Source organism: Odocoileus virginianus, chromosome 8 (genome assembly GCF_023699985.2).
Source record: "Odocoileus virginianus isolate 20LAN1187 ecotype Illinois chromosome 8, Ovbor_1.2, whole genome shotgun sequence".
In the NCBI taxonomy this organism is placed as follows: domain Eukaryota; kingdom Metazoa; phylum Chordata; class Mammalia; order Artiodactyla; family Cervidae; genus Odocoileus; species Odocoileus virginianus.
In genome coordinates, this window is record NC_069681.1 from 15,582,189 (window position 1) to 15,609,102 (window position 26,914).

A 26,914-nucleotide genomic window follows, 5' to 3' on the forward strand; every position below is an offset into this window, starting at 1 on the left:
CACTAAACCCGGAAAGCTGCTTCAGCACCGGAACAGCGTGTTACTTGTTCTGTCTCAGTGCTTGACACGAGATGTTGTGTTTAGTTGCCAGGTTGTGTCCGACTCTCTGACCCCATGGATTGTAGCCTTCCGGCTCCTCTTCATGCAATTTTCCGGGTGAAAATACTGGAGCGGGTTGCCATTTTCTTCTCCAGGGGATCTTCCTGACCCAGGGATCAAAGCAACATCTCCCGCGTTGGCAGGATTCTTTACCACTGAGCCACGGGGAAGCCCCTGACACAAGATTGACATCCCCAAAACATGATTGCTAAGGGTTACTATTAGGTCGGGGAGAGTGGGCCACGAAGGTGGCTTGGGATAGATTGGGAAGACTCCCACATGTCGTGCCAGTGAGGGGTGACTCTGTCTTTCAGTCCAATTTAATTCAGAAGTGTCCATATTAACTGATTCCAGAAAACAAAAAGTATACCAAATAACACTTTGGATGGAACGGAGAGTTATATGCCTTAAAAAAAAAAATGCTTCTTTTAGGAGTCTGAAACACCCAAATCTAAGTTTACTAGAATTTGGATTAGGTCTTGCCGATCCAGTCTGAATAAGGAGTTGGGTTTTTTGCACTGCTCAGGCTCCCATGGATGGATGGGTGGCACGTCGATGAGGTCAGTCTTTGGCAGCCAGCCTGTGTTTCGGTCCCACTGCTCCCGGGCTTAGGCCGACAGCGTGCCCGCCCTCAGCTGTGCGCTACCGGCCTGCTCATCCACTAAGAGGGGCCGCACGTGTTGAGCCCTGGAGCCAGCCCCACACGGAGCAGGGCTTTCCTTGGATGCTGGTCAGCTGCCGGGCTGGCCTGCGGCAGAGGTGGAAGGGCACTGCCTGCAGCCTCAGGGCACGTGAGCTGCTGGCTGGCTGTAAGGGGTGCTCTGGGCTTGTCTTTGCTCCCTGACCGGAGCCCAGCTCCAGAGAAGGCCACTCTGCTTCCTGGATCCAGCACTGTCATCAGCCCCCTCCTTGTGTCTTTTCTCCACTAGCAATAAACTGTTGAGCCCCTGAGCCCTGGAATGGTAGAGCCATCGGGGTTTTTTAAAAGACATCTAGTCCAAACTTTCAGCGTCTTGCAAAAGAAGAAATCCAAGGCAGAGAGATGGTGAGCGACGCCTGGAAGCTCACCCTGGCGAACTGACTTACAACCCAAGCAGAAATGCCCTCACCCAGCGCGGTCCCGTGAAAAGACTATGCAGGGAGCAAATGTCATTTTATTTTTTGTTTTTGCCTTTTAAAAAAAATGTATTGGGATATAGTTGATTTACTACTTCTTGCTGTATGGCAGAGTGAATCAGCTATACCTATATCCACTCTTTTTAAGGTTCTTTTCCTATATAGGTCGTTACAGAGTACTGAGTGGAGTTTCCTGTGCCCTACAGTAGGTCCTTATTAGTTACCTATTTTTGTATATAGTAATGTGTACCTATTAGTCCCAGTCCCAGTCTTCCAGTTTATCCATCCTCCCCTTTCCCCCTTGGTAATCATAAGACTGTTCTTTACATGTGTGACTCTATTTCTGTTTTTATAAATAAGTTCACTTGTACCATTTTTTTTTAAAGATTCCACATATAAGTGATATCACACGATATTTGTTCTTCTGCAAATGTCATTTTAAATGTACTAGTAGCCACATTAAAAGAACAGAAGCAAGTGAAAGTCATCTTTACAACATATTTTAGTTAACCCTCGATAGCCAAAATATTGTTTCAACATCTCTACAATATAAAATGGATGAGATATTTTACAGTCTTTCTTTCATCCTAAGTTTTTAAGGTCAACTGTGTATTTTCCACCAGCATATCATAGGCTGGACTGGTCACACTTCTCTTGCCCAGTAGCCACACGTGGCTCATAGTCACCCTTCATGGGCAACCCTGTATTCTGTGTTCTTTCTGCTCTATGAGCAAGCATAATCTTTGCAAAAAGCATTTATTTGCAAAGTTGATGAATATTTAATAAGTTGCCATTATTTAACCACAAAGGGTGACTGGCCTTGCTTAAGGTCACAGACTAAAAATGACTGGTTTCCGTCTGTTCTTATTTATCTTTCATATCTTTTTGCTTAAAATAGTTCTGATACTACAGGTAACGACGTCAGAGGATTTTTAGCTATCAGTTGGAAAAAAAATTCCCTGGGGAGCCTGAAATAACTCTGGAATTGTATAGGAGTCTCCTGTTTTGGAGTTACATAATAATGAACTTAAAGAAAAAAAATTGGGGAGCTCCCCAAGCATTCAGGCTGCATGAAGCCACCTAAGTGCTGATAAAATCTCACAGTTTATTATCAGGCTCTAAACATTGTTTAACTATTTTGGAAGAAATATTTTGAAAATGTTCATGTTAGACTCAAAGAGTATGCTAAACTGAGTTGTAAACTCTTCTCTTCAAAAGTCATCATTGGCTTAAAAGACAGAAATGATAGCCATCTGTAAGAAAGCAGGTGCCCTCTCTGATATTTGAGGAGTTGGAGTTGGAAAACAGTATCTTACTTTCCTGAATATATCAGTTACCTAAGAATCTTAAAACATAAAGCATTGACATTTAGTGATTGTACAGAGATATGGATAAGCAATTTTTCCTCCTTCCCTGAAGACTTTCATTAAGAAGTACGTCTGAGATTTTTTTTTTTTCCCCCTTAAATCCACAGGAGAGGCCAGGATGGATTAACGCATCGTTTCAGGTGCTGGAAAACTTAGGGATCCTGAGCCTAAACTCTATTGAGTTTGTGCCTCAAAGCATCATTTCTGATGGGAATGATGTAGGACGTTTTGACCTCCTTGGACACTGCATTACGTCTGTACTTCTTGTCTCCTTAGAGCTGTAGCTGTCTGTGTTCCTCTGTCAAGTCTTTATATCTGCATGTTCTTTCTATCAGGGACAGAGATACACAGCACTGGCATTTACTGAGCACTTACATCACATGCCACACACTTCGCTGGGTATATGACATGTGTTCCATCATTCGATCTTGACAGTCGCCCAGCAAGGTGGATGTCCTGTCTGCCTTTCACAGACAAGTTTGGGTTTCAGAATTACTTACCCAAAGGCATGGGGCTGCGATGTGGTGAAGCTGGAGTGAAAACTGAAACCTTTCCACGGCACAGCGGTGGCTGAGCTCACCAGGCCTTCATCTGGATTGCAAACCTCTCATGGAGAGAAGCTGTGGTTTCTTTCTGTGGAGCTTCCCTGTTTCAACTTGCAGTGGTTTTCCCATTAAAGTTGTGGCAGGCCATGAACAGCAGGGAGAATGTTACAAAAACAGGGTGTGGTGCAAATGGACAGTGTCTGTGAGTTTCCTCCTTGAAGAACCACAAGCCAGGCCCAAGGGTCAGTAGACTTCTCTTGAGTTGACTAAACATCATGTTATTCTTAAAGATCCTGCAAACTTGTCTTTTGTTGTGTTTTTGTTTTTTTTGTTTTACTTGTCAAATCGTGCCTGAAGGATAAGGTGTGTTAAATATTTGGTGAGAAATCCTGTATGAAGCCATGTTATTAACAGATGGCTCGGGAAGACAGCACACTAAGAACACAGTCGTTTGAGAACCTTTTATGGGGCATTTGTCAAAGGTCACCATCTCCCTTGGGGGCTCAGACGGTAAAGCATCTGCCTACAGTGTGGGAGACCCGGGTTCAATCCCTGGGTCGGGAAGATCTCCTGGAGAAGGAAATGGCAACCCACTCCAGTACCCTTGCTTGGAAAATCCCATGGACGGAGGAGCCTGGTAAGCTACAGTCCATGAGGTCTCAAAGATTTGGACACGACTGAGTGACTTCACTTTGACTTTCACTTTAGGTTTCACTGGTTCTCTGATTGTGCTGACTCACTGGGGTCCACAGACGGTCCATCTCTCATTTGGTTTTTCTCAATCCTGTCTCCTCTCAACTCATGCTATGGGTGAAAATTGTGTCTTCCAGTGCTTAGCTTCACATAAGAGAACATAATATCACTGTTTTAGAAGCCTGCTTTTTCAACTCAAAAACTCACAGGGTCTGACTCAGGTAATAACTGACTAGAAGATGCATTTTCTGGCCTTGAGCAGACACACTATTGTTTTTTTTTCCCTCCTCTTTTTTTTGTGTGAAATATCTGGCTGTGTGGAGAGTTGGAATTCAAGGATAGAGTAGACACAGGATGTATTGAGCAGCTTATAAGGAAAATCTCTTCTTCATTATTTTTAAGTGTAGCATTCTGGTCTCTGAGGTAGATGTAATGGAGGCAGGAATTCATGTCTACTCAAATCATAGGTCCTTTCATAGTCTCTGCAGATGCCTCCTGACCCCTCTGGTTTCTGTGAGAGAGTTGGAGAACCAAGGCCTGTTCAGGGTCCCTTCTGTTCCTTCTACCTCTGCATTTCTTGTGAAGAGCCAGGGGGTGAGGTATGTGTTTGTGGGTATCTGGAAGGGTGTGAACTAGAGTTTTATACTAGAAAGAGACTCTCAGTAAGTGTTGAGAGATAATAATTTATCATACCAGAGGTTGCTTGAAAAATGTTTGAATTTAAATGAACTTACCAATTTGTTTTGAAAAGTTCTTACTACAGGCTTTTAGATTTTTGATTGCTGAAAAATCAAAATTAACATTACTCCTAAGTCAGTTAAGTATCTGTCTTTCAACAAATTTCTTCATTATTTCTAATGTGGTAGGAGGATTTTCCTGACGTTGTAAGGAAATTAAAGCGATCTATAATCTCATCTCTTCTTTTTACATAGGAACAGAGAGGTTAAGATATTGACCTCAAGTTGCACAGTGGAAGTCACACAAAGACATTTCCACGAAAGGATATGGTCACATGATGGGAGGCCACTAGTATTAATAGCTTGTATTTCCTGTTAGAATGTTCCCATTTTCTTCTGTTAAATAAAGAGCTAGATTTTAAAATATGACTTAAGCCATAGTATAACAGCACTAAGATTTTGAAAACCCAAGAGTCAGGGGAAGATAGCTCATGAGAATACCACATGCAGTTCTGCAGCGTAGCCTGGTCTCCCTGGAAACCTTCTCTAACCAAAAATCATCTTGACACACTTTATTATGTTGGCTTTCATTAGAAGTTACAACTTGAAAAAACAGGTCTAGTCTTTCTAAAAATGTTATATTCTGAAAATGAACCTTTCCTGCTTTAATAATCTTGAACCTACGCTAATGTTTTAAATCCTTGTCATTTTTGCATTCTGAAGGTAAGTTTGCGACTAGCAGTCAGTCAGCTAAAATGTATTAATCTGGAACATGCATTTAACCTTTCTAGAGACTTTTTTGGTAATTGCCCAGAAGGGTTGTGATGAATGAGAATCTTAACTTCTAAAGTCTTTCTTTGGGTTGTTTCAGAGCATTTTGATTAAACCAGCCAAAAATACGTGTATTTTAAGTCATTGCTGAAGTTCTTTGTTTTTTTAATCTAAATGAGAAAATTGGCTGGCCCATAAAACGTAAGTTTGAGTGTTTATGTGATTATGTAATGCATAATGATTAGATTCATTTCTGTTCCAAAACGAATAGAATTAGTAAATATTTATGATACACTTAAGATTTTTGCTTTTGGGCCTTTCTATAATTTACAATATTATAGTGCTAAATGTATGGTAATTTGGTTTCACTCTAGCTTGCAATAATTATTCTGCAGGATATAGCTTAGGGCTAATAGACAATTCAGAAGGGATTCATTTGATTATCTGAAGAAGCTACTGGTTCTAGAACTTATAACTTGATAAATTATCACTATTGCAGCCATATGGGGCATTAATGTTGTTTATTTTATAAATTTATTTATTAAATCATATCTTTTAAAAATGAACTCTCCCCGCTAAAAAAACAAAAACAAAAAACATACTTTCTTTTAGACCAAATGGGGAAAGACATGTTCTAAAGAACCAAGCTATTCTAGGAATGTTGCTTTTTTTTCTAACCTGAAGTATCCTATCTAAAAACATCTAGACTATTTTCCTCTTTGTCCTCCTCCTCATTCCCCAACTAATTAAGACATAATTACCTATGTGGTTTTATTTTTGTGGCAAAATTCATAACCTCTTTAAAACTTGGCAGGGTTTAGTAGCTGAGAAAGAAGAGGTTAGCACAGTTTTTGCAGTATTGGTCATACAAGAGTGAAAAGTCTTTATCTCGCTTTCCCCTCATTATTTTGGCAGAACAGGAAGTAACTGATGGCAGTGCAGAGTATTATTAAAATAATTTGACCTTCATCATATACCCTTCAAAATGTGAATGGACAATTGGACTTTGTGTTTCTAATGGTCTACAGATGTTCTGTCTCGTAAGTTAGAAGGAAAAGCTTGTTGTTAACATTATGTGAAGTTCTTTAAAAAAATAAATTAAGAAAGCATTTTCCCTCCTGGTAAGTAAGTATTTAAATATAGCTGACGGGAGTCTACTTTCTTTGATAAAGCCACTTAGAAATATATGTTGGAAAAATTATCTATATTTAGGGAAACTTAGGGAAATAGCAGACTCTAATTTCATGACTTAACCAGCAGTAATCAACAGCGTGCAAAGTGAATATAGTGTACAGGAAAAAAATAGAATAAAAATGCATTTTATCTCAGAGTATTTCATAATGCTGCCTAAATATATCTGTTTTCTCTTGGCTTGCCCCTCCCAACTCTCTTGTTTTAAGAGAAAGATTTAAAAAAAAATTATGTGTTTGAAACTTCTCAAAATCATCAGTTTCACATTGAAAAATCTGCAGTTCCCTTCTTCTGCAAAAGTGTCTTTCTCATGCTATCACTCATAGACTTATAAAAAAATTTCAGATGTCAACATAAATTCTCCTTAGAGGTAGGAAAATAATCTCACTGATTCTTCCTTCATGACCATCAACAATCTGTGCCTGATCCTGAGTCCAATAAAATAATTTAATTTCATATATTTCTAGGACTCACCTGTGTACCATTTGTGTGAGGGCTGTTAGATTTTAAAATGGTACTTTGTGCGAATTTGTAACTTGGTTGAAGCAAAGAAGGATAAAACTTCCACTGCATGGGTCTGGTTATTGACTTCTATGGCTGATGAGATGCTGTTGTAATTGGGAGAAGATGGCATTTCACTTTTCACTTCTCACACATGGACGTATATTCAGAAAGGCAGAATAATTTACTGACTCAGTGAGGGTGTAAGAGTGACTGAGCCAATCTCTGGACCTCCTAATTATGTAATTACTTCCTTAGACTTTTATGTCTCTGCAGATGTGCTTGTGGGTTTTTTGTTTTTTTAACATTAGGGAAGCCTTTCATAAAATTTGGTGTGACTTTTCTGGGCCAGAAGCAATGCAGCAACAGCTCGCTCGGGGGTGATGCCATCGAACATCTAATGTTCTTAACCTGTCACGTGCCAGCCCCCCACCTCAACCCCAAGTCAGAACGCGGAGTGCAGGACAGCGTGGCGGGCTGATTCCAGCGTGTGTGCCCAGACTTCATAGATCACAGCTTAAATGCCTTCAGTACGAGTGATGTTATTCCTTTTCATCAAGTAATATCCATGTAACACCTTCATGACCATGACAGATTGGCAGGTCACCTGAGGATATTGAGAAGAGATGGGACCAGAGGACAGTGATCCACTGTGTTCTCTGCAGCCCTGCTCTTACACAGAGCCTGGAGCTTTCAGGGAATTGGTCAATGAGTTCCTCTCATATAAATGATTATGAAATGAGGCTTTGTTCCTTCTAAAAGGAGGAGCAAAAGGGGATTATTTTTGTAGATTCAGCAGTGGTGTGGGATGTTTATGGACTTGATCTCGTTGGGATCATTTGTAGTCCAAATATACCTATGGTTCTGTGACATCAAGTAGGACCTGCAAGAAATTTGGTGTGTATATTGGGGCCTCCTGGGCTCCCAGCCAGAGACAGAATAAACTGCAGCATCATGGAGCATCAACATAAAGCAGCTTAAGACATTTTATCCAATATTTATTGATCTTGTACTTTCTACCTGGCATTCTGCTTGGCACCAGGAGATCAAAGTGGCTAAGAAATAGTCTCTTCCATCTAGGAGCTTGCGGGCTTACAGGAGGAGGCAAACAATTGAGTGGTTTTGAGTTTGGTACTTTATCCTAGAGTTTCTAAGGAGCTGCTGCAGATGTTTGAGCTGGTGGATGACACAGTGAAGCTCACACTCTAAATCTTCACTGTGTGAAAGATGAATCCAAGGAGGAGCTTGATGCTTGCAGACAACCAGGAGACCATTGTAGTGTCTGGCTGAGAGATACTGCTGGTCTGGACTAAGGGGGTAGCTGGGGTGAGGGAGGTGGAAAGCAGGGCAGAGCTACCAGGAACAAGAGGAAGAGTGGGATTAGGGATAATACGATAGAAGATTAAAGATGTCATGGCCACCATTTTGCATGTGTCGAGGTTATTCTCATCAATGATTCAATTTAGTTTAGTTGCTCAGTTGTATCTGACTCTTTGCCACCCCGTGGACTGCAGCACACCAGGCTTCCCTGTCCATCACCAACTCCTGGAGCTTACTCAAACTCATGTCCATCACGATGGTGATGCCATCCAACCATCTCATCCTATGTCCCCTTCTCCTCCCGCCTTCAATCTTTCCCAGCGTCAGGGTCTTTTCCAGTGAGTCAGTTCTTCGCATCAGGTGGCCAAAGAATTGGAGTTTCAGCTTAAGCACCAATGCTTCTAATGAATATTCACGACTGATTTCCTTTAGGATTGACTGGTTGGATCTCCTTGCAGTCCAAGGGACTCTCAAGAGTCTTCTCCAACACCACAGTTCAAAAGCGTCAATTCTTCTGCACTCAGCTTTCTTAATAGTCCAATTCTCACATCCATACACGACTATTGGAAAAACCATAGCTTTGACTAGGTGGACCTTTGTTGATTACCAGTGGAGTATTATTTTTTCCAAGGCAGAGAAGACTCAGTCTCCATCCTCCACAGTCTTGCTTGTAAATGTTTATAAACATGTTCCAGTCCAAAGTTTTCAACCTTCTGATAAGAATTAAATTTAAAATAAATAATGTATCTAAACAATGCATTAATATACATAGTTATATGCTGTAAATTGTGAGTGTCTGGTGAGGTAGGGTAGTGGCTGAACAGTGGGTTGGGAATTGGTTCTGAGTGTTTACTCTGCAAGTCTTGGACAATTGACAGAACTTTCCTGGGCCTCATTTTTCTCATCTGTGCATATTAGGCCAGTAATACTGTCCCGTGGATTTGTTGTGAGAATTAAGTAAGACTGAAGCACGTGAATGCAGCAGCCTGAGAGTAGCTACAAAAGGCTACTAACGCCTCTTTTTACCTTTTCTTTCCCCAGAGGATGTATTTAAAACATTGTACTTTCTTCTTTTTCTCTGTGCTTAGCCTCACTTGGCCTCAGACCTGGAGACCAATATAAAAATGTACCTGTATAGTTATCCTAATATTTAAATTCCTTAACGAGATTTCCCCTGAAATGCTTGATTTCCCAGCGAAAGGCCTTTATTGTTTCTCTTTTTGTTTGCGATGCAGGACGTCAGCTGCAACGAGATCACAGCTCTGCCTCAGCAGATAGGGCAATTGAAATCCCTACGAGAACTGAATGTCAGAAGAAATTACCTTAAGGTTTTACCACAAGGTAAAAAAAAAAATAGAGGGAAAAATGAATCCAACAGAAGACTTTTATTATTTTTTAATAATCTTTGTGAAGGTAAATCCAGTCATGTTTGTGTGTACCTATTAATATTAATTATGATTTGAATTTCATGTGTAGATAACAGAGAAGTTATATTCATGTTGTAATTTTAGTCAAGGGTTTCAGTGACAAAATCATTCCCCTGTATAAAGCTATATGTGTGTGTGTGTGTGTGTGTGTGTCTGTGGTGTTTGCCATAACAAAGTACCAAAGACGTAGTGACTTAAACAATGGAGATATATCTTCCTGCAGTTTGGAAGCTGTAAGTTTGAGATCATAGTGTTGGTCAGTTTTTTTTCTTTAGAGGCCTCTCTCCTCGACTCCCTGCATTTTCATGCCGACTTCCCACTGTGTGTGTCCTAACCTCCTCTTCTTGTGAGGACACCCATCATATTGGGTTAGGACCCTCCTTCCCTAATAACCCCATCAACTCACCTACCCTTTAAAGGCCCTGCCTGCCTCCAAATACAGTTACATTCTGAGGAACTGGGCGGCAGGGGGAGGGTCACGGTTCCGACATAGGAGTTTGGGGGTCACACAGTCCAGCTCCTATCAGGAGGCAACATGAGTTGCTGTTGGTGTGGACCTGTGATGTCCTCAACTGTCCGGCCAACACTTAGTTGCGGTGCTAGGTCCTGCAGATCCAGGGAGCACCTTGTGTCTCAGATCCACACTGCAGGAGAGGGTGTGCCCCCACTGAAGTGAAATTTGGACCCCTAGCTCTGGTTGTTTTGATGAATTTCTTGAAGCCTGGAGCAAGGATGGAGACTCAGGTCCCCAGAGACACAGCACGAACTCGGAGCCCTGCAGATAGCTAGACTCAGGCAAACGTTTCTCTGCATCTCTGGGCTTCCATATTGTGCCCTCTGATATGATGTTGTGTTGAAGTTCAAGTGAAAAGATACCCAGTAGGAAAAAAAATTGTCAGTCAACTGTACTTCAATAAATAAAAATAAATAAAAAATTAAAGAGATATATTTATTCAGAAGTGTTAGGCCATTAAGAACTTTAATAAGCAGCCTTGTAGGTGGTGCTGGATCTGAATTTCACATTTTGGGATCCTCATTTGGCCGTAAATCAGGGGTGAGTTGATGAACAATGTAACATTGAATGCTTTCTCCAGAACATATTCTGGTTTCCAAGATGACACTGGTTTCTGTCATTTTCATTTGAGCACACGAGGCATGCCCAATTTCAAATTTACGTTTGCAAATATACCTCAAAGCTAAAGTGTATATTTGGAAACAGTCAGCATTTGGTTAATCTGACCCTCACACAGCTATTTTAGAACTGCCTGATTTTTATTATTCTGTTCCTGCTTCATGATCTTTGGCTTGAAATGCTTCGTTATTCAAAGCAAGAAAATGGAGCTCATGAAATGGAAAGAACTTTATAAAATGTCATCTGCTTGAAGTGTATCTTCCATCTTCACCTTTCTCATCATGACTAGTATTTTAAAGAAAGAAAATTAGAAACTTAGCATAAAGATTTATCACTTTATTACTTGAGATGACTTGGCATAAAAACAGTGATTTTTCATCTTGTCATTATGCAGTTCTGCTTTTCAGTGGATGAAATTGTTTTCTTGTTTTGAGCAAGTACGAAGGAAAAACTCTTTATTATATAGACAGTAAATCTGTAAGCATATAACCTTTCATAGCATTAAGGAAAACTTTCATTTAAACTTAAGTTGTTATGTTAATTATTGAGAAATCATTACAAATTATTGAACTTTTTAAAAAAAATTTAATCATTTAACAGTTTTCTGTAATAGAAACATGAGGGAAGAAAGTGCATCTGTAAAATCAAGAGATTTGTTTCTGAAACTGTTCCTTGTGCTCTTAACTTAAAAGCATTCCTTCTAAAAAGATCGGTTACAAATTCCTATGCTTTCCATATTTCTGTTTTCTCAGATTCCATATTTTAATAAACACTAAGAGCTAAAACTTTAGTTTACTGGAAAATCTTTAAAAAAAAAATAATTTCCTGAATATCAAGTTTCTTTTTGCTTCACTCCGGAGAACTCTCTGTTAACAAAAGAGCATTGATAATGCTCTGAGGCAGTGAATTTAAAGACTTTTAGTATTTACTCATTTACTTTTCCTCTTTAGTATACTTCCTCGTATACTTTCAATCTGAGGAGGAGGGGAAAGGTTTGTGGCCTTATTGCCCAGGTCCGTTTTATGGTGTTTTTCCTCATGCAACCGGGAGACTCTTTCTTCGTACTTTCTGGGACCAGAACAGAGTATTAAGGCAGTCATTCATTGCTCCTCTTTGCAATGGAGAGAGGAGTGGGATTCACTGTTGTTCTTTGTTACCCCCCCTCACCTTTCCTATTCTTTTGACCTTTTCTGAGCAGAGTTACTATTTTCTCTTCCATTTCCTTGTTGTGAAACTATCGGGTTCTAGCGTTCCTAAACTAAGATGGTAATTGTGTCCCCAACGGGCACTAAAAGGAATAGTCATTATAAAAACCATCTTTTCTTAAGTCACCTTCTTTCCCCTTCTGCTATGTCTTCATAGTGTGTCTTCATAGTATCTCATAATACTATGAGATTAGCTCTCTAGTCTTGCTTTAAAGTCTTCATTTTAAGTGGCAGTTTGTTGAAGAGCAGAGTCCGGTTAAACTATCCTGATTTGCCAGGCTAACTTGGCGAGAGTCGAGTCAATCATTGGAGAGATGGATTCATGCTACTGGAAGTTACAGCAAAGAGATATTCTATTTATACGTAGTCCCCCTAATTGTCAGCTCTGATTTTAGAAACAAACTGTGAGGTGGATAGAGCTCTTCCTTTAAGTTTCTTGATTCCATGCTGTCCCAGAGCTCACCTCCTGTCTGCCTCCCACTGCTGTCCAAGCACTTCATCAAGGCAACCGGGACAAGTGAGGCCTGAGGAAAATCACTTATTCTGCTATTGGTTGGAGAGATGGGTCTGAGCAGAGAATTCCTTGGGGGCAATTTAAAAAAATACACATCCAGCTTGAATTAGAATTCAAAAATTCTGATTAGCAAAAATGCATGCACCCTAATGTGCATAGCAGCTGCTGCTAAATTACTTCAGTCGTGTCCCACTCTGTGCGGCCTCATAGACGGCAGCCGCCCAGGCTCCCCCGTCCCCGGGATTCTCCAGGCAAGAGCACTGGAGTGGGTGCACACAGCAGCACTATTTACTATAGCCAAGACATGGAAGCAATCTAACTGTCCATCAACAGAGGGATGAATAAAGAAGATGTGGTGCATTTATACAATGGAATATTACTCAGCCGTGAATAAGAATGAAATAATGTCATTTGCAGTACCATGGTTGAACCTAGAGATTAGTGAAGTCAGACAGGGAAATACAAATATCTTATGATATCACTTATATGTGGAATCTAAAAAAAGATACAAATGAATTTATTTACAGAACAGAAATAAACTCACAGACATGAAAAAGAAACTTAGGGTTACCAGAGGGGACGGGGGAGGGATTAATTAGGAGTTTGGGACTAGCAGATACACACTATTATATCTGTGTGTGTATGCCCCGCTATATAGCACTAGGAACTATATTCAATATCTTGTAATAAACTATAAGGGAAAAGAGTCTGAAAAAATATATACACATAGTAGTTGTTGAGTCACTAAGTCGTGTCTGACTCTTGGCGACCCCGTGGACTGCAGCACGTCAGGCTCCTCTGCCCTCCACCATCTCCCAGAGTTTGCTCAAGTTCATGTCCGTCGTGTCAGCGATGCTATCTAGCCAGTCTCATCTTCTGCTGCCCCCTTCTCCTTTTGCCTCCAATCTTTCCCAGCATCAGGGTCTTATACATACATACATATGTATGTATAACCGAATCACTTTGCTGTACCCCTGAAACTAATACAAGCATTGTAAATCAACTGTATTCCAATAAAAAAAAACACACATCCTGGGTTTCTCTTACACAACTGCCTGCCTGTCATGGATCTGAGTTTGGGAGCTGCTGAGTAACGATCTTGTTCCACTGTCCTTGCATTTCAGTCTCATGACTCTACTTTAATACAGAGCAATTCACTAAGGTATGCAAGAGGGAATGTCCCAGAGTAAGTTGACCACACCCAGAGTATGTTGACCTTAGAAAAGGGATTGGTTGCTAAGTGAGCCTTTGTTGGTGGAACTTGAAGAAGTCTAGCTGAGTAATGTGAAAACCCTCCGGCACTACAGGGGGAGTGGAGGGATAGTGTTATTAGGAATGCTTTCTCAAGGTCTCTGCCTTTGGTTCCTCTTCTTCCTATAGTCCCTGGCCTTCATCTGCTTGAGTATTTGAAAGCACCGCGTATCACCCCTTACCAGATTTCATAACAAACGTGGTGAGGCCCGTTCTGAAATGAACCCTCTGTCGCCTCTCATACAGAGATCTTAGTGATTTGCCCTGTGTCACCCTACATGTCTGGCATTGCTCAGCCTCTTTGCTCTATGGAATACATTTGAGTTCGTTTCTTGCAGCTGCCAATGTCGGTTGGAATGCTTGAAATTACTGAGTGTTTGCTATGCCGCTGGGTGGGGATTTTATGCTAAATATAATGTTGCGTCTTGTTTGTGGAGCTACAGAAGACTTCTTTTAAAGCAGTAGAATAAAGCCTGATCAAATCAGAATTACAGGGTCTGTTGCAAAATTCCAAATTTGATAGCATTTATTTTTTAGAGTGGTGTTAAACAATCATGAACATATTTCTAGTAACTCGTTCTGAGATTCTGCCAACCCACATACACAGAATACATAAGGATATGTTGTAATTAGCATGTTATTCATAAGCTAGCAAGCTGTTTGAAAACAGTTGGAAGTTAAAACATAAGCAAATCTTGGTGTGGTGTGGCTTATGTGATTGTTTTGCTGGGAAAAAAGCCTTTTTAAACAATAGATGTACATGTATAGCATTTGCAGCTCTTATCAGAACTAACAATAGATTAAAACTTTTGGGCCCCCAGTGAAAGCCTTCCTCTCTTCTTTCGTAAAATGTTATATTGAGCTGGCCAAAAAGTTTGTTTGATTACTGAGTGTGTTGTTCAATAAAGTTCTTGATGAAAATGAAAATCATGTCTTTTAGTTTTGCTTAAACCGAAACGGATTTTTTGGTCAATGCAATATAAACATAATGTATATTCTTCATGCACAACTTGATTTTAATTATGCTAAATGATATATCTCCTGATAAGCAGAAAAGTTTTGAATGTTTAGCCACTTAATCTGTTGCTTTCTGAGTTTTTTTTTTTCTTTTTTTTCCTGTTCTTTTAGAACTAGTAGATCTTCCCTTGGTAAAGTTTGACTTTTCCTGCAATAAAGTGCTCGTGATTCCCATTTGTTTTAGAGAGATGAAACAGCTGCAAGTATTACTGCTTGAGAATAACCCTCTGCAGTCTCCTCCAGCACAGGTGAGGGGTCTCACAGCAAAGTTGCTGCTGGGGGTCGGGGGGTATGCTATCAATAGCACCTAAGCAACTCTCAGCAGAACATTTTTTTTTTTTTTTAATATTCTGCAGAGTTAATGTATGAGACATGATCATAAACAGTCACAGTTTTTTAAAAACTGAAGCCTCGGGTACATCTGACTACAATGTGTCATCTTCTGTGACATCAGGCTGTTTACCAGCATTTGCCTCGCTGTTCTGGTCACTGCAACTCCAGAATTATGATATTTGATTATCTCACTTAACTCAGTTGCATTGATGATTTGTGCGTGCATTTGAAACTTTTTCTGGAGTGTATGGTTTACAAAAGGAGTAATAGAATCTTTTAAAGTTAGCTGAAAAATGGAGTTTGACCATTTTAAAATATGATTGTCAGTCATTTAGAAACAAGATTCAAGCTCAAATATTAAACTATGTGAGAACAAAATTAAATGTATATGCTTTCAGAATTGGAACATTTCTAGGTCAGTCATATGGCATACATACTTTTTACACTCTTTGTACATACATATATTTCTGTTAAGATTTTGCAGTTTAGTGCAAAGAAACTAGAAATTTCTTGAGCAGTCTCCTATTCAGGTAGAATTTGGAGGCGGTGGTTGCCTGTAAATCTTACCTGTTTTGGAGACATCAATTTTGGTGATTGTTGTTGACATATTACTTAAAGTGAAAATGCAAAAGCTAAGACATACGGAATGAGATGTCTGATGTTTGCATTTTGTTTTGTCTTTAAAAAAGGAGCTACTTATTATTATTTTCCCCTTAGATTTGCACCAAGGGCAAAGTGCACATATTCAAGTATCTGAGCATCCAAGCATGCCAGATTAAGACAACAGACTCCCTTTATCTCCACACCATGGAAAGGCCACATTTACACCAGCATGTGGAAGACGGGTGAGTATGATCACCCTCGACTGGAAGCCCTGTTTATAATTTGCTTAGCCCAACACACTCCCAGTAAATAACCCCCCAAATCCTTTTGTTTCACTCAGCCGGTACAGTTTTATACATCAGAGTCTCAGCCACTTTTGGAATAAGAAAGGGAAAATTGATAATGTTGATAAATTTTGTCATCTTTCAATCTCATCTACCCTCTCCTAATCAATAATCAGTCCTTCTTGAGTGCTGCCTGTGTGTGTGCGCACATGTATATACACATCTGTTTATGTATAGCCTTATAAATAAGATCTATAATATAAATGTATATATATTTTACTTATCAGTTCAAACAGATGTATCAAACTGAGACATGGTTTTCTAAGTTAATTTTTACTGTGCTTCTGGAACATTGTTAAGAAATAGTGCAGGCTTTATGTTTTTAATTGTCTTTTAAAAATGCACTGTGCATAGTTTTTGCCATTTTCTATTTAGAATGGAAACTTTAGAATCATTTCGTGTGTCCTTGACCATTTTGTGGCATAAATTGGGCCTTGAATTTTCAGAGAACAGAATTCTCACACTGAACACACTTGTAGACATGCAGGTTGTTTTTGAGATGTATTCATGGCAGGAATATTTCCTGAACTATTTACTAAAAAGTAAATACAGTGACTTAAGATCTCAGCCTACCTTAATGGTACCTTTATATAATGCTTAAAAGAAGTATAAACATACTATCAAATTTATTTAGTCACTGGATAAAAGTTTACAGAATTATTGAAAGTTAGGACATTTCATAACATGAGATGTAAGAGCAACTGACAGATTTTGCTTTTTTATACTCTAGAATTAATAAAATAAGAAAATTGTTACCTGATTTAAAAAACGGGCCACTCAGGTAGAATGTAAATCCAGACACAAGGAATTTTATTTTACATTAGATTTAGACAGGGGGCTTCCCTTGTGGCCCAGTGGTAAGGCTCTGCTCTTCCAATGCAGGAGTTGCTGGTTCAATCCCCATTCAGGGAACTAAGATCTCATGTGTTGGTGGTGAGGCCAAAAATAAATTAACTAATTAATTAAATTAAAAAATTGTCCAACAGACCATTCAAGTATCTGATTTTCATTAGGGCCTTGTCTTGGTGGTGGTGGTTTAGTCACTAAGTCGTGTCTGACTCTTGCAACCCCATGGACTGCAGCCTGCCAGGCTCCTCTGTCCATGAGATTTTCCAGGCAAGAATACTGGAGTGGGTTGCCGTTTCCTTCTCCAGGGGATCTTCCCGACCCAGGCATCGAACCCAGCTCTCCTGCATTGCAGGCAGATTCTTCACCAACTGAGCTATGAGGGAAGCCCAAGTTGGGCCTTGTCTTAATATCCTATAATATTCAACTGGTTTGTTGCTTTTGGATAATAATAAAAATTTATATAGCAAAGTCATTATTTTGATATAAGTTGATGTATGTTGTTCTGAACTTTGTCATCTTGATTCTTTTCTAAATGAATTCAATATCGATGGCATATAACCCAGCAAGAAGGATTCTGATTCGGGCGTTGGGAGTGATAACGGAGACAAACGATTATCTGCCACAGAGGTAAAGTTCGGGATCAGATTCTTTTCCTTCTGTGCTTCTAGGTATATCTGCCTGCATTCACTGGACTCTTGGATAAAGGGAATTGCCTGAGAACGTGTGATAATGTTTGTGAAAGTTATTTGAAATTTTCTAAGTGTTCTATAAATATTAACTGTTTTTAGCTCTTTCTGCATCTTTAATATTTTGTAAATGTCTCAAGAATAGAGTTCCTGTCTCCTTTCCCTCCTCCCACCGCGCCTCACATTGTCTAGAATATTCTCGCATGCTTAATAAATATTATAAAATGACTAAGTGGTGTGCAAGTACCCAGGAAGTATTTTTATAAATATCAGTGTTTGCTTTTAAATGACAGAGTAACTTAGGAAAAGGCTGTTAATACGCCTGCATAAATGTTAAGCAATCAGATGTACATTGCATTCTACCCACAGGAAATGCATTTTTAAGTAGCCATAATTTTTACAGCAGTATTTGTTTTTCGGAAATTCTTAGATTGTGTTCTTTTCAGATAATACTGGATAAAAGTTTGGTGATTTGTGAGCTAAGGGGCCTCCCACACTAGAGCTTTGTAAAGTGGTTATAAATAACTCATTTAGAACATTTGTTATATATAGTTTGTTAGGTTCCCAAACTCTTTCACTAATAAATCATCACATGAGGTTTCTTGACCAGCAGAGCTAAGAGGGACAGCTGGCGTAGGGGTGGCGGTATCACGATGCCTTCGCACACACACACATACACATACACACGATGCCTTCCCTTTTTGAGGGAACTCACTGAGCTGGACTGAGCCACACACACATATGCGCTCACACACTGAGTTTGTGTGGTTTTTGAATTCTGAAACATTGCAATACTCTTTTAAGGGCTCTCCTGGTGGCTCAGTGATGAAGAATTGCCTGCCAAGGCAGGAGATTCGGGTTTGATTCCTGGGTGGGGAAGATCCCCTGGAGAAGGAAATGGCAACCCACTCTAGTATTCTTGCCTGGAGAATTCCATGGACAGAGGAGCCTGGTGGGCTAGAGTCCATGAGGTCGCAAAAGAATCAAACACGACTTAGCGACTGATAGTACTCTTTTAAGATGTGATTAGTAGCTCAATTACTCTAAGAAATCTGAATTTTTACTCTTTGTATATATAAATCCAGGAAAATTGCCTTTTCCCTGTTCTCTTTAGGCATTTGAGATTTAATACATAGCTAAGATATTTAAATTTATTTCCCACAAAATATTTCATAAGGCAGTATATTAAAAATTTTTATACCTTAATATTTTTCTAATATAGAATATTTCAAAAGGAAGAAGAGTTTATAGGCAGAAAAAGAAAGCCAATATCAATAAAATGAAATTACCCTCATGAACCTACATGAGTAGGTTACTGTGATTCCCTGGGGGAAAAAATACTCAACACATTGCTTTATAAGTTTTATTTAATTCAGCTCCCTTAGCTGTATTAAAACTCATAAGTCCCCTGAAATAGTCCATTGTTTCAGAAATTACTCACCCGAGCTTATTTTCTATTAAATTAAAACAGACTCTGCTTTATCCTTTATCTGTCTTCTAAGGATAATTAAGTTCATTAATAAAACATTAAACAAAGAACTTCATTATCCTTTTGTTCCCACTTAGTATAAGTAGGATGCTAATATTCTAAAAGGAGGCCAAGGGTTTATTTTCTCCTTTTTAACTAGATGCAGATCTTGGAATTTTGCTAAGTTTTTAAAGATGGGAGGAGGGTAGAAGGAAGGACTGCAGAAAGGATTATGTTCAATAGAATAAAGTGTGCACATTTTCCCTTTGTCTTTTTGTCTTCCTATTTATTGCACATTATAGTCTCATTACCTGAGAACACCTCCAAGAAAGGTGTGTTTTACACAGATAAAGGTTCTGAATTATTCTATGTAACTTTTTATTTTCACTTTATTTGGCAAATATTTTATCATCTGCGATCAGTCAATCTTGTTCCCTGCTTAATATCTCCTTGTGGGGTTCAGAATTCACACCTCATTCCCCTCTTTCGCTGTTGCCATTGTCTGATTGATTTCACATTTGTCACTCAGATTGATTTAGCATTTATCACTCAGATAAGCAAACAGAAAACAAATGTGAAGCCCAGTAAAGAGCTGGGTAATGAATGAAATGCACGTTTGTTTTCTGCCAGTTTCTGGACAGTCTGTGCATGTGTCCAAAAGTAAGACGAACACTATATGGTACAAGTCACAGCCTCGGGAGTTTAGGAGCAAGCCACAGTCACCTGAAACCTGCTCTGTGGGGTTCCTGATCCCTGTGATTGGGAAAGATTTTCTTGAAATAGTGAAGCTAAAGTGGAGACATAGGAAAATACATGAGGCTTCATATTTCACATGTGACAGAATCATAGATTATCTGAATAAGCTTCATCAGTTAGTGTGGGAAACAAGACCCCAAGGGAGAACTAAGTCTGATTACTAAATAGAAGCATTATTCTGAAAATTGCACAGAACCCATGTTCCTTTTAAATACTATATTTAAAGCAGCTTCTTATATATTTAAAACAGCTTCCTCTGCCTAAACAGGGAAATAAACTGAAGCTTGATGTTGTGTGTGAGATGTACTGTAAATAAACGAGATGTTTCAAAGGCTGACTGCCTAATCTCTGTATTTGGCCCCATGGAACCTTAATGTACTTTTGGTAAATCAGTATTGTTGTCAGATCTCAGTGCACCATTACTATGATAGCAATCGATTAGACTTAGGACTAGCTTGGTAGTGGATTTCCAGTTATTTCTTTGTTCTATTAGGTGTTATCCAGTCCTTCTCAGTGTCCTGACTCTTAGATTAGAAAATATCATTGGGAACCTGAAAAAATTTTCAGATCAAAATGTACGTACAGAGAAGCATGTGTGTGTTAGCTTGATGAATTTTGAACAAGTGAGCACACTCATACAAACAGTTCCTAGTTAGAGAAAGAGAGCTGTACCAGCCACCTAGGAAGACCCCCTCATGCACCCACCCCCCAACCCAAGAGCAGCCACTATCCAGACTTCAAACACCATAGGTTAATTTTGCCCGTCTTTGAATTTATATATTAGTGGCATTATCCTTTGGTCTCTTTTACTCAGTACTGTGTTTGTGAGAATCACAGTACTTTTTTTTTTTTTGATCACAAAACATTCTCTTAATCTGCCTTGATAACACTTCTCCCTTGAATGAGACAGTGCCTCGTTTCTTTTCAGCCTTCTGATGAAGACACCGTTAGCCTCAATGTGCCAATGTCAAACATCATGGAAGAAGAACAAATCAAGGAGGACTCCTGCCATCGCATTAGCCCAGTTCAAGGTCTGAGAATGAAGGATGGGAAGAAAGTGCTTGTTTTGTTTTCGATATTTGTTCATTTATTTGGCTATACTTGTCTTAGTTGCGACCCTGGGGATCTCCCATCTTTGTTGTGGCAAGTAGGATTTCGTTGTGGCATATAAACTCTTAGCTGTGGCATCAGGATCCATTTCCCCACCAGGGATCGAATCCTGGACTGCTGTACTGGGGACGTGGAGTCTCAGCCACTGACCACTGGGGAAGTCTGGCGAAAGTGCTTGTTTATAAGTTCCAAATGCTATGTTTAAAATGTGTAGAAATACAGCAACAGTAATACAGTAGTTACTGTTTATTGAGCATTTCATCTGCACCAGGCACTGGCTAATCTGTGAAGGTGATCGCATTTAAAATTTAAAACTCTGAGATGGATACTCTAAGCACTGTATTCTGTAGCTGAGGAAGTTCAGTTCAGTTCAGTCGCTCAGTCGTGTCCAACTCTTTGCAAGCCCATGGACTGCAGCACCCCAGGCTTCCCTGTCCTTCGCCATCTCCTGGAGTTTACTCAAACTCATGTCCATCAAGTCAGTGATGCCATCCAACCATCCCATCCTCTGTCGTCCCCTTCTCCTCCTGCCTTCAATCTTTCCCAGCATCAGGATCTTTTCCAGTGAGTCGGTTCTTTGTGTCAGGTGGCCAGAGGGTTGGAGCTTCAGCTTCAGCATCAGTCCTTCCAATGAATATTTAGGAGTGATTTCCTTTAGGATTGACTGGTTAGCTCTCCTTGCAGTCCAAGGGACTCTCAAGAGTCTTCTCCAACACCACAGTTAAAAAGCATCAATTCTTTGGCACTCAGCTTTTTTTATGGTCCAACTCTCACGTCCATTCATGACTACTGGAAAAAACATAACTGACTAGATGGACACTTGTCGGCAAAGTAACGTCTCTGCTTTTTAATATGCTGTCTAGGTTGGTCATAGCTTTTCTTCCAAGGAGCAAGCGTCTTTTGATTTCATGTCTGCAGTCACCATCTGCAGTGATTTTGGAGCCCAAGGAAAGAAAGTCTGTCACTGTTTCCATTGTTTCCCCATCTATTTGCCATGAAGTGATGGGACTGGATGCCATGATCTTAGTTTTCTGAATGTTGAGTTTTAAGCCAGTGTTTTCACTCTCCTCTTTCACTTTCATCAAGAGGCTTTTTAGTTCCTCTTCACTTTATGCCATAAGGGTGGTGTCATCTGCTTATCTGAGGTTATTAATGTTTCTCCCGGCAATCTTGATTCCAGCTTATGCTTCATCCAGCCCAGCGTTTTGCATGATGTACTCTGCACATAAATTAAATAAGCAGGGAGACAATATACAGACTTGACGTACTCCTTTCCCAATTTGGAACCAGTCTGTTTTTCCATGTCCAGTTCTAACTGCTCTCTCTGTTCTAGAAGTGGCTGTTTTTTGCTGGCTATAAGTCTTTGAGGTCTTCCTAGGTGGCACTAGTGGTAAAGAACTCACCTGCCATTGCAAGAGACATAAGACATGGGTTCAGTCTCAGTGGGTAAGATCTCCTGGAGGAAGGCATGGTGACCCACTCCAGTATTTTTGCCTGGAGAATCCCATGGACAGAGCAGCTTGGTGGGCTAGGACTCCATGGGGTCGCAAAGAGTCAAGAATGACTGAAGCAACTTAGCAGGCAGGCAGAAATCCTTGAAGGTGACATGGTCCTACTTGGTTCTTTGCAGCATCCAGGGCAGCTAGAAGAGATCCACCTTTGCTCCTTCGTCCTGTCCTGAAGCATCTAGAGTGCAGTGTGGTTGGATGGGCTCTGACAGACAGCGCTTTCCCCTCTATATCACCCTCATCATAGTCACTTTCTGTGTTATGATTTTTGGTCCTTATTTTTGTCCTTTCCCACACTTTCTTACCATGTTCACTAGTTTTTCAAATTCCTAGAATGTTTAGCATTATACCTATTTAATAGTTGCTCAGTAACTATTCACTGAATTTTGAATTTGAAATACTTATTGTCACATGTTGCGGGGAGCGCAAAAAGCCCGCGTTTATATTTTTCTCTTCTCTGTTCCTTAAAATTACAGGAGATTTCATTTGTTTCATAAGAAATTAAGCCATAAAGGGGCCGTGACTTTTAAAAATTTTATTATTTGGAGGATAATTGTTTTACAGTGCTGGGTTGGTTCCTGCTGCACAAGGAAGTGAATTAGCTATACGTGTACATATATCCTCTCCCTCTTGGACCTTCCTCCCACCCCACCCCATCCCACTGCTTCAGATCAAGAGGCCTTGACCATTAGATTTGGGGTTTTCTATTTCTTTTACTTTTATTCCCCTTCTTTCTCTTTTTTTCACCTGGTCCTCACATCCTATAGGGAAGGTAAAACTTGGGTCATCATATACCTCCAGACGAGATGGCAGAGAAGATTGGGAAGCTAGATGGTGTATTTTAGAGTCATCTGTGTTTTTGTTCATCTGTTTATTAAATCGTGCTTTGTAGCTCTCTTTTTATTTTCCTAATAGGGGAATTTCGTCAGGAATTTCAGCCGGCGCCTTCATTTGTGAGTGACAATAACAACTCAGGAGAAGAACGAGACCAGTGTTCCCATGGAACAGACGTGCTCCATTCGGAGTTTATAAACTACATTAAGGCAAGTTGAGGATCAACTGTTAGTAATTTTTTAACTTACTGAGTTCTGTTTGGCGCCTTAGAGTTTACGCTCAAGGTTTCCAATCCATCACCTTCAATCTCGGCTTCCTGCCACCTTCCTCAGGCCTATGTACCATCTTCTCAGTGCCTCGCATGTCTGTCTGCTGACATGAGGACCTGGTCCCTGCCATCCATACCTATTTATGTCTGTGTTTATGTATGATTTTCTTTTGCATTCGGAAATTACTAAGCTTTCCAGTAGTCAGTGCATCATGTAAGTCAGGAAATTTATCAGAATTTCTGTGACCATCCCGTAAAAGCTAAAACAAAGTTTCATGTGCTTTTCAATGTATTTTGCTGCTGCTGCTGCTAAGTCGCTTCAGTCGTGTCCGACTCTGTGTGACCCCGTAGACGGCAGCCTACCAGGCTCCTCTGTCCCTGGGATTCTCCAGGCAAGAACACTGGAGTGGGTTGCCAGTTCCTTCTCCAATGCATGAAAGTGAAAAGTGAAAGTGAAGTCGCTCAGTCGTGTCCAACTCTTCTCCAACCCATGGACTATAGCCCACCAGACTCCTCCATCCTTGGGATTTTCCAGGCAAGAGTACTGGAGTGGGTTGCCATTACCTTTCCACTTTCAATGTATCCTAGGAAAATGCTTTTCTTGGGAGTGTATTTATAGTAAAAGGAGAAAAAATGAAGACTTTTAAATTCTGGAAATGAATACGTTCCCTTTTTAGGAAGGTTACTTTGCGGTCACTTATTCCTAAGCAGGTTTAGTGGCACTGAGATGTTGAAAGGTTGGATGAAGTCTCTAAATTGTCAGACGAACTTTCATCAGAGGAACGGCAACAATGAGGGGAAAACCAGCCCTTTACAAAGTTGGTGGTTAAGGTTCCACTTTGTGACAGGACTACGTGCCTTGGTTTGTTCTTGTCCGTCCTTTGGCCTTGGTCGTGGCACCAGGGATCACAAGGATAACCCTTTTGCTTTAATTCAGATACCTTGTGGGTTGTGAGAAACTGTGGTCTCTGAGTTGCTGTGTTAAAGTCAGGCCTGGGGTCTTTAGGTGCTGGTCCTTATTTCCTGAGGATGGTGTTAGGATGGCTGGGCTTTATCCAAACGAATGTCTCCAAGCATCACCTTCAAGGGAACTGGGAGAAAAACAGCTGAATGGTACACTCTAGGAGGCTCTGGTTTGCTCAAAACAGACACAGTGATTCTGGCATATGACGTACATTTGTAGAAAACCTATTCGTTATTTTGTATATTTAATTCATCAGCTCTTATTTCAAATTATTTCACACGCACTGCCTCCTTCTGTCCTCCACCTCCTCTGATGTGGCTTCAGTGGAGCCTCATCATTGCTTGTTCTGATGACAGCAGGAGTCCCCCAACCCCTCGCTGAGCATCCAGCATCCCACCCCGCCAGGCATGCTCCTAAAGTGAAAGTCTCAGACTGACTCTGCAGCCGGTGGCCCTCACAGGACGCTCCCACTTTGGATGCCTGTCTGTCAACCCTGAGACCAGCCTGTCACCAAAACGTGGAAAACTGGGCTTTGGTCTTTCTTTTATGATCAGTTCAAGTTGAGGGTCTAATGGTGGAAGCCCTGAAAGAAAACAATTAAAGTGATAGTGGGAAAAAAAGCACATTGTTTCAGAAAATCAAGTTTCCTAGATTTAGAGATTTCGGGTCCATGGAAATGGCTGCTGTACCGAATGGGTCTGTGGGTGGAGTCTAGGGGAACAAAGGTGAGTGTAGAAATCTACCGCAAATATTTCCCGAGTAAACACCCCTGCAGGAGGCTTCTCTTGGAAGGTGGGGAGCTCTAGGAGTAAAGTAAAACGTAAATCTACAATGGAAAGTTGTGCACTGAAATTCAGGCCCATTTTAGCCTCGACTTGCCTCTCTTTTAAAGTGTGAGTGTGTTTGACTGCTATCCAGTGTACTGAATTACTCAGCCCTCGACCATCAAGAGCTCTGTGTTTTATATAATCGTGTCTCCTCTCCTTCACTGAAGTAGCATCTTGTGCTTTTGTAACTACAGTTGATCCCCATTCACATAGTTCTCTTATATAGAGTCTCCTCAAACACTGAATTGTCTAATCCCGAACTGTTGCTCCCATGGGAGATACAGGGTTTTTTTAGGTTCCTGTGAACCTCTGGTCACACATTTTTGTTAACTGGTTGGTACATAACCTGGTTTTATGTTTGTTCCTGCCTCAAGACACTTGATTTAATGTGGATTGTTTTGTTAACATTGAACTTGCAGCCAAGAAAGACCCTGTAACTCATGCAGAAAGGAAGCTTACCTAACACAGGTATTTTCTCCTTAAGGTACATCACAGCCTTCTCATGCTTAGGGTGATAAGACAGCACTCTGGTACTACACTAGGGGGCATTTGTGATACTAAGTAGACTCTGAAAAGGACACTTTTGTTTCAGCCTGAAAGCTGAAACAAAAAAGCATGGATGACCTCACCTTGTTCAGCCTCAACTGCGGAAGTGTATGTTGGGGTTGGGGACTTCAGTTTTTCACCAGGCTTTGTGTGTGTCTGCACATCACCACAAGTATTGATTTTGGGGTGATAAATAGATTTCAGAGAGTAGACAAATTCATAAATACCAAGTCAGTGAATAATGTTTATTGACTGTATAGCCATCTAACTTAGCAAAAGTAACCCAGAATGCCACCAGTTTGTGTACTAAAATAGTCGTTTTATACTTTTTTTGTTTTATATTGTTTTATATTGGCTACTTTTTCTTGTGAAACTGAAACTTAGAAGGAAATGCCCATGGCTCCTATAGTTCCAACCCAATAGGAAGAGATAAGAACATGTTTTCTTGGTTATTTCTGGTTGTATATTTTCACCCATAAATTTCACTGTCACTTGGATAAAGGTATAGTAATTTATTTATTGATTTTTCCTATACACAAGATGTGTAATCAATATAGAAAAAGTCTAAGTGCTTCTTTCTTTTTTTTTTTTTAAAAAGAGTGTTTTTCAAGCCAGAGGTTGACATCAAGCAGCTAGATCCCTCCTTAGAGGAAGACTTGTTCTCCATGACACATCTGGAGAGTTGGCTGGGCCTGAGTTAGTTAATAATGTGTCAGAACTTTGACACAGAAAACAATCCTTCTGTCTGTTGTACCTTGCTTGCTAGGGGAATGTTCGCACTTTCAGGGATGGCTTCCGTTTTAGCTGTCAGCTGAGTTAAAGCAGCATTTCTCTGTGGTGGAGATCAAAGTGGAGAACAGCGCATGCAGTTCCAACAGTGGAACGGCCTTTTAAATACTCCCACCAGAGTGCTTCTTTGGGATCACGGGAGAGGGGTGCGTTTCAGCGAAATCTGGATGTTTTACACATGAAAACCATCAGATGCAATTTGA

General features: G+C 40.2%; 1 protein-coding gene across 4 annotated transcripts in view; it reads left to right on the forward strand.

The window, feature by feature from the left end:
- Positions 1–26,914, forward strand: part of LRCH1 (leucine rich repeats and calponin homology domain containing 1) — a 212,503-nt gene that overhangs the window by 132,800 nt on the left and 52,789 nt on the right. For all 4 annotated transcript variants that reach the window (XM_070471233.1, XM_070471235.1, XM_070471234.1 and 1 more), the window contains exons 4-9: positions 9,516–9,621; positions 14,938–15,074; positions 15,877–16,004; positions 17,519–17,582; positions 20,794–20,896; positions 23,399–23,526. In XM_070471233.1, coding sequence (XP_070327334.1) covers positions 9,516–9,621; positions 14,938–15,074; positions 15,877–16,004; positions 17,519–17,582; positions 20,794–20,896; positions 23,399–23,526 — 666 coding nt within the window. The remainder of the gene's footprint in view (positions 1–9,515; positions 9,622–14,937; positions 15,075–15,876; positions 16,005–17,518; positions 17,583–20,793; positions 20,897–23,398; positions 23,527–26,914) is intronic.